The sequence below is a fragment of the Nicotiana attenuata genome, unplaced genomic scaffold (assembly GCF_001879085.1).
Source record: "Nicotiana attenuata strain UT unplaced genomic scaffold, NIATTr2, whole genome shotgun sequence".
NCBI classification, from domain to species: domain Eukaryota; kingdom Viridiplantae; phylum Streptophyta; class Magnoliopsida; order Solanales; family Solanaceae; genus Nicotiana; species Nicotiana attenuata.
In genome coordinates this window covers 328,339-342,883 of record NW_017670931.1, presented here as the reverse complement: position 1 = coordinate 342,883, position 14,545 = coordinate 328,339, and the positions used below count along the sequence as shown (strand labels likewise).

Here is a 14,545-nt window from a genome sequence, read left to right as displayed (position 1 = left end):
TCATCCTCTAAGGATGCTACAGATCGGCACAAGGCCCCAAACACGGCAATAAGCCCAGATATATTCAATACAGGGTGCGTATCAGTCGCCAATATAGAAACATTCATGTTCGGGATGGACCAAGTCAAAATCCCCAGTCATAGACAATCCTGCACCTGCCATGGGGTGCGAGTCACGCCCTAATATAGCGTCACAATGTGATAAACCGGGGTTTCAAACCCTCAGGCCATCATCTATACAAACTACTCACCTCTAACCGGCCGTAGACTGGTCCGCAATGCCTTTTCCTTTGTATCGACCTCCTCGCGCGTCGAATCTAGTCAAAATCACAACGAATACATAAATACGGGTTAAAGAAACATAACCCAATCAAAAATACTCGAAAAGTACTAAAATTCACGAAGTTGGTAAAACCCGAGCCCCGGGCCCACTTCTCGAAAAATTCCGAAAATCACACCAACGGATTCCTCGTCTCGCCACGAGTCCGTACATATAAATTTTACCAAAATCGGAACTCAAATGACCTCTCAAATCTTCAAATCTTATTTTCAAATCCCTAGGTCCAAAATCCCCAATTTATACCTCAAAACACATGTAATCTAGTCGGATTATTCGATGATAATTCAATATTATGGAGTAGAAATAATCACAAGTGACTTAACTCAAGATTTCCCATGATTTCTTGCTCAAAATCGCCCCAAGCCGTGTTATTTCGCAAGAAAATAGGTAAAAAAAACGAGCAGAAATGCAGCAGCTTTGAATAAGCAAATCTGGTCGCTAAAGACCCAAATCTGGTCGCTAAAGGTGCTAATCTGGTCGCTAAAAGTGCCACACCAGACCTGATGCACCAGCACTCTTTAATTTCACTAAAAAGGCTCTAACTCCTTCGTACGAACTCGGAATTAGACGATTCTTGTTCCTATGAGTCACAAATAATAATACGAACACAACCCTTCAATCGAAACTCAATTCGGAGCTCATTTGCCCAGTGCGATATCGATTTCGCTCGTTAAACAATTACTCATGTTTCGCGTCAAAAACCCAATCGCGACTTGATGAAATTAGACCAAAATTTCCAGATCAGTCCTATAATTCATTATCAAAATTCCGGAAGTCTCGGAATCAAATTTGGATCTCTAGAACTAAAAATGAACCTTTAGATCATTACATTTATGCTCAAAACGGCAAAAATCTTTCAAAAACTCTTCCAAAATTTATCCGAGCCTCATGGGATCCCAACAAAGTATACTAACAAGTCCCATAATATATTACGGACTTGCTTGAGGCCTCAAATCACATCAAACAACGCTAAAATCATGAATCAACCTCCAATCCAAGCTTTATGAACTTTTGAACTTCCAACTTCTATTTCCGATGCCGAAACCTATCAAATCACGTCCGATTGACTTCAAATTTTGCACACAAGTCCAAAATGACATAACGAAGCTACAGCAACTCTCGGAATTCCATTCCGACTCCCGGATCAAAATTTCACCTATCAACCGGAAATCGCCAAAATACTACCTTCGCCAAAATAGGCTAACTTCTTCACCGGACCTCCAAAATTACTCCCAATTGCGCTCTTAAGCCTTAAATCATCACCCGGAGCTAACCGAATCATCGGAATTCAATTCCGAGCCTTCTAACTCACAAGTCAACATCCGGTTGACTTTTCCAACTTAAGCCTTCTTAAAAGAGACTAAGTGTCTCATTTCTTATCAAAATCATTCCAAATCAATTCTAACGCACCCAATACCGATAATGAAACATAAGAAAGCAGAAGATGGGAAGAACAGGGTAGTAACTCATGAGACGACGGATCGGGTCGTCATAGTGACTCTTCTTCAATCCGAATATGCTTTGTCAACTGGTCCACAATAAAGTTTTCGGAAGAATGTAATAATTTCTTCCTATAGTCATTCCAAGTGGCTGGTAATTTTGCAAGTATAGCAGCCACTTGAAGAGATTCAGAAACATCGACTTTAAAATCTTTGAGTCTAGATATCAAAACCAACAACTCATCAACCTGTTCCATGACAGATTTCCCATCTATCATTTGAAATTCAAAAAATTTTATTCCAAGGAATCCGTCCGTTCCTTGCTTCACAGCAGTATACTTCTGTTCCAAGGCTTTCCAGATTTCTTGTGGTGATTTGTGAGGATGGAACAAATCATATAAACGATCAGAAAGTGAGTTTAAAATAAAACCTCTACAGCGCACCTCATCATCTTCACGTTTTTTGCGTGCCGCCTTAATTTCGTCAGAGTCTTCAGCAGTAGGTTCTGGCATTTCAGTAAGATCAGAACTCAGTAGATATGCTATTCCCAACTCCGTGAGAAAGAACAACAATTTGTCTTTCCAGTGGGTAAAATTTGAGCCATCAAATCGATACAGTTTGAACACTTCGAACATCTTATTGAAACCAGAATCACTACCAGAAGCCTCCATTGCAGTGTTTTTAAATTCCTTAAGATTGTTAGAAAATATTACAGAATATATAGGGACGAAATAATTAGGCTTTGATAGTGTAGTCACTGTCCTTAAGGAATTTAAGCCTCCCAATTTCGTTGTTGCAGGGATTATGGCAGAATTCCTCCAGGATTTTACAAAGCCTCTGAAATTCGAGCACCAGCAATTAACTCGAATTTCCACTTGAACAAATTTGGTGAATTGAAGATAGCAGAAAAGAAGAAGATACTTTGTTGCTTTTCTGATAATTTTTGTTTTGGAGAAGAAAAGGGTATTTATAAACCCTTTAGGTGTCTATTAGGACTAACAGACTCAACCTTTGCTAATAGGCACCTTTTAATACCAAAAGTCACCTCCTTTCAAACCCTTTAGGTGTCTGTTAGGACTAATAGACTTAACCTTTGCCAATAGGCACCTTTTAAAACAAAAGTCACCTCTTTTCAAATACTCCCATCAAAACACTAACTAATATAATAAAGATCACTATCAACTTGCTCTTCAACCAGAGAAACTAGACTTTCGACAAAGATTCAGTGAGCGCATTGGCGACTTGATCACGAAAGCTTACATACTTGAGAGATAAGGTGTTATTACGCATTTTGTCTCGAATAAAATGTAAATCAATCCCATATGTTTAGTCCGTGAATGAAAAATGAGACTTGTTGTTAAATAAGTCGCAGTAAGATTATTACACCAGAGTAGGAACGGGAGAAGAGAAGCAACTAATCTCCCTCTCGAAGCTCAACCCATGTGATTTCAGACGCTGCAGCAGCTAGTGATCGATATTCTGTCCTAGTGCTTGACTGTGAGATAGCTCTTTGCTTCGGAAAGGCCCAGAAAATCTAGTGGCTCTGTTGTTAAATAATTCGCAGTAAAATTATTACACCAGAGTAGGAACGGGAGAAGAGAAGCAACTAATCTCTCTCTCGAAGCTCAAGCCATGTGATTTCACACGTTGCAGCAGCTAGTGATCGATATTCTATCTCAGTGTTTGATTGTGAGATAGCTCTTTGCTTCGGAGAGGCCCAAGAAAATCTAGTGGCTCTGTTGTTAAATAAGTCGCAGTAAGATTATTACACCAGAGTAGGAACGGGAGAACAGAAGCAACTAATCTCTCTCTCGAAGCTCAACCCATGTGATTTCAGACGTTGCAGCAGCTAGTGATCTATATTCTGTCTCAGTGCTTGAGGATAGCTCTTTGCTTCGGAGAGGCCCAAGAAATCTAGTGTGAGCCACGAATAAAATAGCAAATCTAGTAGTGGACCTACGATCATCAACGTGAACCGCCCAATCAAAATTACTATATTATTCGAACCTACCTCTGATACCATGTAAAAAACCTATTCTATTTCTTAATTTCAAATGTGAGGCACGATAAAATATATACTCAAAGAGCTCTTGAAAAACAGGTCTTCTAATTCTATAAGAATACAAATTTTGTCTGTACATGGACTTTATAACAATATTTGAGTTTATCTCCTTCTTTCCTAATCCACGAAGGTTACCTTTTACAGGTTGTATTCCTGTGTTTTGCCTTTTCTGTTATTGAGATAAAAATATTTGAGTGTAATCCTTATTTTATAGATAAAAAAGAATTTTGATAATTGTAAAATTATTATCACCAAATAAGGCATCATAAGCGCGCTCAACTTTGTAAGTTTCCTTGTAATCTTTTTTATTATATAAAACTCTAGTGTCATATAACTCCGAATAGGATGAGCCATTGTTTCTTATTGTTGAGAATATTGTTGATCGGGATTTGTAACTTCTTGAGCTTCATCTTTTCTTGGTCTTCTTCTCTTCCCTATTTTCTTCTCTTTGTTTCAAAACAACACCAATATACCTTATTTATTTCTTGTTTTCTTTTTCAAAGTTCAAAATTCTCTTACTCTCTCATTCACACAAAACTGCAAACATTACTGAGCTCTGCAAAGAGGGTACATTATGTAGAGATTGAAAAAAAGATAAAATAAGAAAAATTTGCAATAAGGAGTATTATTATTGGGTTTGACGAAGGGTTAGTAATAAGGACCTCAAATCCATGAGAATTGAGAAATATAAACAATTAAAGGGAAAAGAATGATGTAAATACAAGTTATCACAATAATGAGAAATCTGAGCTATTAGAGGGAAAAGAATGATGTAAATACAAGTTATTAGGATAAAGAAAATGGGCAAAAGGAAAACAAGAATTATCATAATTCACCACAAAAAAGTACAAATTAGCAAAAAATAAAAAACAATACAAAAAAGATGATTTTTACAAGCTTGTATGTATCACACTAATATTATTACACCAAAGAGTACGAATGGTAGAAGAGAGGCAATCGATCTCTCTCGAAAATGCTCAACCCATGTGATTTCAGACGTTGCAGCAGCTAGTGATCGATATTCTATCTCAGTGCTTGACCGTGAGACAACTCTTTGCTTTGGAGAGGCCCAAGAAATCTAGTGTGAGCCACGAATAAAATAGCAAATTTAGTAGTGGACCTACGATCATCGACGTCAATCGCCCAATCAAAATTTTTATATTATTCGAACCTAACTCTGATACCATGTAAAAGAACCTCTTCTATTTCTTAATTTTAAATGTGAGGTACGATAAAATATATACTCAAAGAGCTCTTGAAAACAAGTCTTCTAATTCTATAAGAATACAAGTTTTATCTGTACATATACTTTATAAAAATATTTGAGTCTATCTCTTCCTATCCTAGTCCATTAGGTTACTTTTTACAGGTTGTATTCCTGTGTTTTGCCTTTTCTATTATTGAGATAGAAATATTTGGGTGTAATCCTTATTTTATAGATAAAAATAGATTTTGATACTTGTAAAATTATTATCACCAAACAAGGCATCATAAGCGCGCTCAACTTTGCAAGTTTCCTTGTAGTCTTTTTTACTATACAACAATAACAACAACGATTACCCAGTAAAATTTCACTAGTGGGGTCTAGGGAGTGTGTACGCAGACCTTACCCCTACACCGAAGAAGTAGAGAGAGGCTGTTTCCGAAAGACCCTCGGTTCAAGAAGACGAAAAGAGACAATATCAGTACCTCCAATAGAAACATAGGAAATATAACATCATGAAAATGAGATAGTAGATGCAAAGGAAAAACGATAGACAGTACACAGACCCGGCGCTGTGAAAAACGAAATAGTAGTAAGACACAACATTATCACTAGCTGACTTCGACAAAAATCTTTTTACTATATAAAACTCTAATATCATATAACTCTGAAGTACTACAGTTATGTAAATCCATATTGTAGAGATAGGGAATTACAGTGTGGGACGAGACAAGTTTTTTGTTGAGCATAATCAAAATCAACATTTATATATTTAATCCTATAAAAAGGTAACTCTGAAATCTTTTCCATCCACTTTCTCTCTAGAATCATACATTGGTATCTTTCATGTTCGGTCCTTTTACTACATAAGCTTCAATTTTTCTCTTTTAATATTTTTGAACTTTTTGACCTAATATTTTTTTTCTTTTGTATTCTCTTTTGTGTGAAGGAAAGGATGAGCTATTTCAGTGCACTAGCATTGTTATGAAGAGCCGCGATAATTATTCTATTATATAAACCTCTATGAGCTTGTTGAAGTCTTGTACAATATATAAAAAGGTTGTAGCTAATAATATTGAGGTTGGTATGATATTTTCATATTTTTATAATCGTTTTTTCACCAACATCACTTTATAGATATTTATATTTGGTGTTATAACTGCTTCTTCAGGTTGTTGTGCAGCTACTAGACGAGGCATCAATTGATGGTCAAGTTCAGATTTTTAGTCTTTATTTAAATGTTATCGCAGTTAGGATAGGCAGACCACTTCTCATTGCACCATTTACTCATCTTAATGATGCTATGTCTTCTTTTTTTTTTTGTTCACTAAAACAGAGTTGTTTTAGCAAATAATTACTAATTCAATCAAGGATAAATTAATAGGGTGAATCTCAGTAGAACTTAAGAAATTCTAGATCAAACAAAACAGAGTTCTTGTATGATGAGTTAGGGTTGAGAACATTAAATAGCGAATTTAATATGCTATGATTGGTAAGACATGTAATATCATAAATGTGTAGTAAATGCGAGAATGATAAAGGTTGTAGTATAAAGGAATCGTCACCCAATGATTGTGTGATTGGGTGTTTCCTTTCTCTGACGACGTGGAAAAGTAAGTAATCAATCTCAGTTATGGGATCTTGAAATTTGTGGATAAAGATTGAATAACATGTGCTTGAATAAAGAGAATAAGAAAACTCTTTCGTATATTCTTTTCTCAGTTTTACAATATGTCTCAATTCTCAAAAAGGGCAGATCCCTCTTTGTTCCCCATCTCCTCCTATTTATAATGGACATTCCCCAAAAACCCTAAGAAGTACAACATAAAGAATATCCAAAGGAATATTCTTCCTGTCCATTTTTAAGTTAAGCTACCGTTACTATCCTATATCAGCTTTCCGCGTCTAGTCGTCCGCCTTCATTTGGGCGGCCGTCAGTCTTTGCGTCGTGGTCAACCCCGTCCTATGTTTCGCTTATCCGTTATCATGGCTACCAAATTTGGACCTATACAAGAGTATTCACTAAAACAAAGTATTCACTAGAAGGTTCAAACAGAGTATTCGCTCTTATTCTTTACCTTCAGCACAATAAAACCTAGCATGCATTTATTGTTTTCCTTTAATCTGAATATCTCCATGGGAGAGGGATTTCAAGCATTGGTTCTTGATCGGTTTCAACTCTATACCATTATAAAATGGCAAGAGTGGTCGATGCAGCTTTTACCCGTGGAGTCGAGATTGATTTCCACAGAGAGCTAATATTGATTTGGAATTGGGTTTCTATCTAATCTAGCTATGTGCGTTGTTCTTAATTGCACTTACGATCATGCTTTGTTTGGTTTCCATTCTACTTTTAACACTAATGAAGGATGAAATAATCTAAGTACAATATTTTTTTTATAAGGGTTTTCTCAATTAATAAAGGGCACTAGGGAAGTGACATACACCTAGGTGAGTATCTAACGGGATCTAAAACTTAGGACAAACTTGTTATAATTGGGGTCATGATATAACCATTGCACATAATTACTCACTCTATACCTCTCGGTAGTTTGAGTGACTTTACCCGAATTGGCTTTCTCAAGCCCAATTGGGTGTCCAACCAATGCAAGCAAAATTGGCTCAAGTCAGGTATTACTATCTCTAGGTTTAACCCTTTAATTGAGGCTATCAATCTCTTGAATGCGCCCCAATTCTTTGTTAGCCTGAATTTCCTAGACTTAGAATCTCTTTCTCAAGAAGAGTCTAAGTCATATAGGCATGAATCACTGTTTGCAACCACCAATTCAACAATTAAAGCATGATTCAAGCTATATATCATTAACCCATAAATAATTAAGCCCTAAAATTGAAGACCCATTAAATACCCACACTAGGGGTTGGGCCACAACCCCAACTAATGGGTTTAGCTACTCATAATCAAGGAATAAATCAAAGGAGAAGATGAAATATAAGTCATAAAAAGTAATTACAAGAGTAAAATCTAAGATTAATAGTTAACAATGCTCTAAAATTACTCTAAAAGGTAAAAAGCGGTTGTTCACATGTTCCTCAAAACAACAGATACCCTAAAGATCTAAAAAAGAACTATTTATAGACAGCTAAAATTTTCGGACAAAAATTCCCCTACGGAGGTTCTGCTGACAGCGTAAAATTGAGCGCCTCAGCGCTGGGGCTTCTGCGGCCACGCAAAAGCAAGCGCGGACCGCGTTTCTTCCCTCCTTAGCTTGGTGTGGACATGATTCCGCTAGGAGCCGAAAAGCAACCGCCTCAGCGTAGTCTTCAACCGCGACCGCGAAATATGTTTGCGGACCGCGCTCTTCGTTTTAGCCCAAATCTCTAGTCCTCTAATTTTAACTTTTGCCCTCAGCGGAATATGGACCGCGGCCGCGTCAAGTAATTCCGCTTCCGCGCAATTTCACCGCGGGCAGCGGTGTCTGTTCAGCCCAAAACTGCCTTCTCTGAACCTCAATCCGCTGAGAGCGTAATTATGGTCGCCTCGGCGGTTCAACTTCCGCGGCCGCACTATTTCTTTGCTGTCAGCGCTTTTAGCCCAGCATTGAACTTGTGCAGGCTTCACTCCTTTATGAGCTGGTTATGACTTTCTTGCTTCATTTTGACCAAACGTTACAAACAAGCACAATAAGTTAGTTTTCGGGAGTACTACTACACATTTTTTATCCAAAACCTAAGCAAAAAGGAGCATAAAATAGGCTAGAATTCTTAGTTATCAACTCCCCTTAACTTAAGCTTTTGCTTGTCCTCAAGGAAACAAAGTAATTCCCACCTCCTCAAGATAAAAGAAAGGAAAATTTCAGCTGCCCTAAGGTGACCTCATCAAGCATCAATTGGTACTAACAATTACCCTCAACTCAAATGCCTTATTAACAACACACAACCTTTTTAGCACCATGGCTTTAGTGCGACACAAAAGCATCAAGTGTTGACTCAACTCATCAAGGAAACTCTTTTTACTACACTGATCATTGTGGAACCCAAACTCATACTCCTCGACTCTCCATATGCAAACCTCACTTTAGATTGTAGCACTCAGAACAAGGATTAAGGATAACTACACTCATCTTTCTCAAAGGAAGGTCATAAGTCCGGCTCTAAGTACCATAAACTTGCCCCTCATGTGAATCACCACTAATGTAAGCTCACTCAACTCAAGATCATATAGCGCTTTTGCGGGAATGTAATGAAGGCTTTTAGTTCAAGGTAGGATATATCGGTCTATGAAGGTTCTCATCTTTCCTTAAGCACTTCATTTTCTTCATTTCGGCTCACATTTTCTTGACTTTTTGAGTCATTTACTTCTTTCTTAGGGGACTAGAGAGACACACTATCACTCTTTCTTGTTCATGTCAATCCTTTTTCTCCTTTCTAATCATTCCAAGCCTTCATTTTTTTTTACATTGTTCATTTTCTTTTTGACTCTTTGGCTTTTCTTTCTTCTTCTTTTGCCTTCCCCTTTCTTCATTTTGTACCTTTTATCACTTTTTTATTCCTTGTCTCTCCCCCAAAACTTATACTTTTTCCGATTATGCTAAGGAAACATGGGGTGCCAAGAGAAGGTCATTTTAGAACAGATAAAGGCTTGTATCATGGTTATTGAAAGAACAAGGGCTATGGCTCAACGGGGTTGACTAGGGATAGCATATTTGGTGGGCTATGGATGCTTTCAAGTTTCAATTTGGATCAAGGAGAGCCTATAATTATTTCTCAAGTCGAGCTACACTTAGGATTTCGCCTAGACAAATATTCAAGGCAAGTTATAGACTTATTGGCACGGGACTTGGACTTGCAAATCAATACCTCACCTCACAAGCTTTTGGATTGCTAAAGAGACAGAGTCGAGGGCCCACAACAACCTTAGCTAAGATTTGAGTAACACAAATGGTCCCGAAAAACCACTCGATGATTGGTTAGTCAACACAAGAGTCTAATGGTCACAACTATCACCATCCTTTTCACATCAATTTGTTTCTAACCATAAGGTCAAAGGTAAATGTGCCGAGACACTTTTTCTCACTTGCTACTATTTACACAAAAACAAAAAGAAAACAGACTCAAACCCTTAAGAAGGTTGTCATGCCATCCATCATCGGGAAAAGCCACCCGGTTCACACAAATTCCACCTTTGGAAAGAACCGTGGCATTAAGAAAACCAAAGGCTTATTGATCACGAAAACTTGTAAAAGTAAGTGTAACGACCCGACCAGTCGTTTTGAGCCCTAACGCGCCGTTCAGCAGTTCGAGGCCCTGAGCAGCTTCAATTCAGGCATTTTGACTTGTACGCATGGTTGAAATTAAATTTCGGGAAGTTTGGGGTTGACTTGGAGAGGAAATTCTCATTTCATAAGCTTTAAGTTGAAAGAATTAGCTAAGACCGTATTTTTGAGTAAACGACCTCGGAATCAGAATTCGAAGGTTCCAGCAGGTTCGTATGATGATTTCGGACTCGGGCGTATGTTCGGGTTGGGTTTTGGATAACACGGGAGCATTTTGGCGCCTATTGTGGAAGTTAGCATTTTTGGAAGAAGTTTTATAAGTTTGGGTTGAAGTGTATTTCAGCATTGTCGATGTCCGTTTGGGATTCCGAGTCAAGGAGTAGCTCCGTATGGTTATTCTGGAGTTGGGAGCGCGATCGGAAGTGAATTCGGAGGTCTGTGGGTGATTTTGGAGTCATTTGGCTAAAGATAGAAGTTGAAGGTTTTTAAAGAGTTTGACCGGAAGATGACTTTTTGATATCAGGGACGGATGTTGATTCCGAAAGTTGGAGTAGGTCCGTGATGTCAAATATGACTTGTGTGCAAAATTTGGGGTCAATCGGACGTTATTTGATAGGTTTAAACATCGGAAGTAGAAGTTTGAAATTCTAAAGTTCATAAAGCTTGGATTGGAGGGCGATTCGTGGTTTTAGCATTGTTTGATGTGATTTGAGGCCTCGAGCAAGTCCCTAATGTGTTTTGGGACTGGTTGGTATGATTGGTTGGGGTCCCGGGGGCCTCGGGTGGATTCCGAGTGGTTAACGGATCGAAAATGAAATTTTGAGAGGTGCTGAAGCTGCTGCTTCTGTCATAACCGCACCTGCGGTTGGGGGACCGCAGGTGCGAGACCGCAGAAGCGGTCCATCTACCGCAGAAGCGGTCCATCTACCGCAGAAGCGGCCCAAGGCCAGGCAGCCCAAGACCGCAGATGCGGCCCTAAATCTGCAGAAGCGGAACCGCAGAAGCGGTGGGCCTGTCCGCAGAAGCGGCCCAGACCGCAGAAGCGGTCTTCTTTCCGCAGAAGCGTTAATCGCAGGTGCGGCCCAGGACCGCACATGCGGAAATCGCAGGAAGCAGTGGCCTTCATTTATTCGGGCTCTAGGCCATTTTTGTTCATTTTCACTCATTTATTGGGCGATTTTGGAGCTCTTGGAGGGGTGATTTCGCCTAGCATTTGTGAGGTAAGTTATTTCTAATTAATGTGAGTTTAATACTTGAGTTTTGGGTAGATTAACACATAAAAATTTGTGAAAATCATGGGGATAGAGTAAAACCTAGGGTTTTGTTAAAAACAAGGTTCAACCACGAAATTTGTTGTAGAATGAAGTAGAAATCGTATATTCTTGATCCTTAGGTTATAAAGAACAACTTTCTTCGAAAAATTTAGGAATTCGGGCACGTGGGCCTGGGGTCGAATTTTAGGAAAATTGTGTTTAAGGGTGAGAAATTGCTCAAATACCTAGAATATGATCTTGTAAGCTTATATTGACTAGTTCCTACCTCGTTTATCTAGTTTTGAATCGTTCGGCTCCAATTTGTGGGTTCGGGCTCATTCTTGATATTGGAAGTGCACACTGGAGCGATGTGAGTCTCCTTTCTAACTTTGTAAGAGGGAATTGTACCCATAGGTAAATTAATTGGTTATGTGCTCCTATTTGTGGGGGCTACGTACGCACGAGGTGACGAGAGTCCGTGCGTAGCTACTATTATGTTATTGTCCGGGTAGTCTAGGACCCAAAAGCATGCTGTACTTGGAATACTTGTAATGTTATTGACAGTTTGAATTGCTTAAATCCTATCGAATTGGTAAATGAATTTCTAAAAGGATTAAATTTTATTTTCTTAAATCGTTAAAAGAGAATTGGCTTTTATTTGGATAAATGTTCCCGATAAATTCTTAATTGGCTGCTTGAGCGTGTATTTCTTCGTGTACCTGCATCGCATGTATGATTCGCGAGCAGGGTGATTGTTTATTTATGTTTGACGCGTCGCACGTATGATTCGCGAGCGGGATAATAGATGCATCTATGGTTCGTGCCGTTCGACCCTCGACAGTGTACGTTTTACATTTATGTTGGATCGGGCCGTACGACCTTGGCATGAGTTGCGCATGCTTATATTGCTTGCCTTGATATTTATTGACATTGGTAGCTGCCCACCCGACTTGAGATAATTGTTAATTAAAGGATTATGAATCCGGAGGCTTTTTATAAGAAGAAACTTTTTACCTGTCTAGTAATTCATTTGAATCTACTGTTTTTCTTAATAAATCCGTGAGTCATCGCGTTAATAATATTATTACGGGACCTTTAGTAAGTGTCGAAGTTGCCATCTCATCTCTACTTCTTCGAGATTAGGCGGGATACTTACTGAGTACACGTTATTTTTGTACTCATACTGCACTTCTGTGCATTTTTGTTGCACAGGCACATGTACTACTAGTGGCCTACTGGGTGTAGTAGCATGGATGATACTGGGACTAGGTGAGTTGCATTACTCGAGGCGGCCCGCAGCTAGAATAGTCCCTTCCAGTATATTGTATTTACTTTCTGTCCATTTGTATTCCGGACGGATGTTGTATTGTATTGTTTCTTAGAAATAGCTCATGCTGTTGTGACACCGGGTTCTGGGGATGTCTATGGGTTTATTCAGAAGTTTAAAATTGTTAAATGTTTCATTATTTATTCAGTGGAATTTATCACGTATTGTTTAAACGCATAAAAGAAGTGATTCCAGAAATATTTAAAACGAGAAGTTACTAGTTATTTGTTGTTGGCTTGCCTGACAGTGGAGTCCGGCGCCATCACGACCCTTAGTGGATTTTGGGTCGTGACAACATGGTATCAGAGCACTAGGTTCCTAGGGTCTCACGAGTCATGAGCAAGTCTGGTAGAGTCTTGCGGATCGGTACGGAGACGTCTGTACTTATCTTCGGGAGGCTGCAGGACTGTTAGGAGTACTTCCCTTCTTGATTCTTCATCGTGCGATTTGATTCCTGGAGGCTTGTGCCCTTGTTTCCTTCCAACTCAATCCTACGCGACGCGAACCGCTTGTTATAAATCGAGAATGGAAGAATTATAATGGTACCACGGAGGTGGTGCGGGATGTTTCCCCCTACATAGTTGTCTGAGCTATTATCGTCGCCTTGTGGAAGGATATTCGGTTGTTTCAGCTCAGTAGCGGTACTTCTGAGAGCTCTGAGGCTAGGCATTAGTTGCCATGATGCTGTAAATGATTGTTCCGCAGTATTGATATGATGGTAGGATATTGCCTACGTGTCGAGGCAGAGAATGACTTGAAGGAAGGTTTACTCGGTGCATGATTCAGAGATTCGGTATTTTACTTCTGGTGGAGGAAAGGCAATCGGACTAAGAATGTGCGGATTTGGGTTGATGGAGTAATGAGATTTGGTATTTGCGAGCTTGGTAGAGCTTTATTCTATGATGAGGTGTAATTGTCCCTATTGAATGTACTAAGTTCGCTGGTGTTATGATCTTCTACAATTCGCCTTTGGGGTAAGCTGTTGTGAAATATATTGAAAATGCAGCTGTCAGATATCGCAGGGTGCGGTAGTTCAGGATTGAATCAGTGTTCCCAATGTCAACGGTTCGAGGAAGATGTTTATCGGAGAGGTTTAAAGTGAGCAGCAATTGTGGGCTTAAGTGCCACGAAGGTAGATTTTATTTAAGGCAACAACTGAACAGCAAGGAATGAGGAAGGACATGTCGGGAGTATCAGGCGGTGGTTAAAATTTCTAGAAGGCTAGGTATAAGAAGCAAAGGTCAATTAGTCGACTAGAGGGGTGAGTTTCGCCAAAGTGGGAGAGTTTGGAGTGATTTGGGAATTTTAGTGGTTGGCGATTAGGGCCTACGGGTTAATTTGGAGTATGGGCTATTAGGCGGCAGGAGATTTGATATAACGGAAAGGAGCTGCTTGAAATAAAGAAGGATACAACCTAACTTTGAATTGGAAGGATGTTGTCACGCACTTAATTGATGTCCAGGAGAGGTGAATGGAATTGTGCAGCTAGAGAGTGAGCTTGGACTCAAGATGGGTCATTAATGTCATGGGGATTGCACCCTGTGAAGTAGCGTTGGCAGACGTCGGCACGTAAATCCCACAGGTGGGTTATCTCCAGTGAGCGGATCGGCAGTTGCATGGTTGGCGAAGCTTCTGCGAAAATTCTATTGGTTATACAGCAAGGAGATTGGTCGTGCGAATGTGGTTG

At 39.3% G+C, this 14,545-nt stretch overlaps 1 protein-coding gene across 1 annotated transcript; it reads right to left on the bottom strand.

Annotated features, from left to right (window-relative positions):
* Positions 1-1,828: 1,828 nt before the first annotated feature.
* Positions 1,829-2,449, bottom strand: LOC109244570. Its single transcript, XM_019411678.1, has one exon. It carries the CDS (start codon positions 2,447-2,449, stop codon positions 1,829-1,831), a length of 621 nt encoding a protein of 206 aa, XP_019267223.1.
* Positions 2,450-14,545: the final 12,096 nt, after the last annotated feature.

Bases quoted from the DNA above. Each gene is read 5' to 3' on its own strand.
- LOC109244570 (XM_019411678.1), bottom strand. From the start codon at position 2,449: ATGGAGGCTTCTGGTAGTGATTCTGGTTTCAATAAGATGTTCGAAGTG.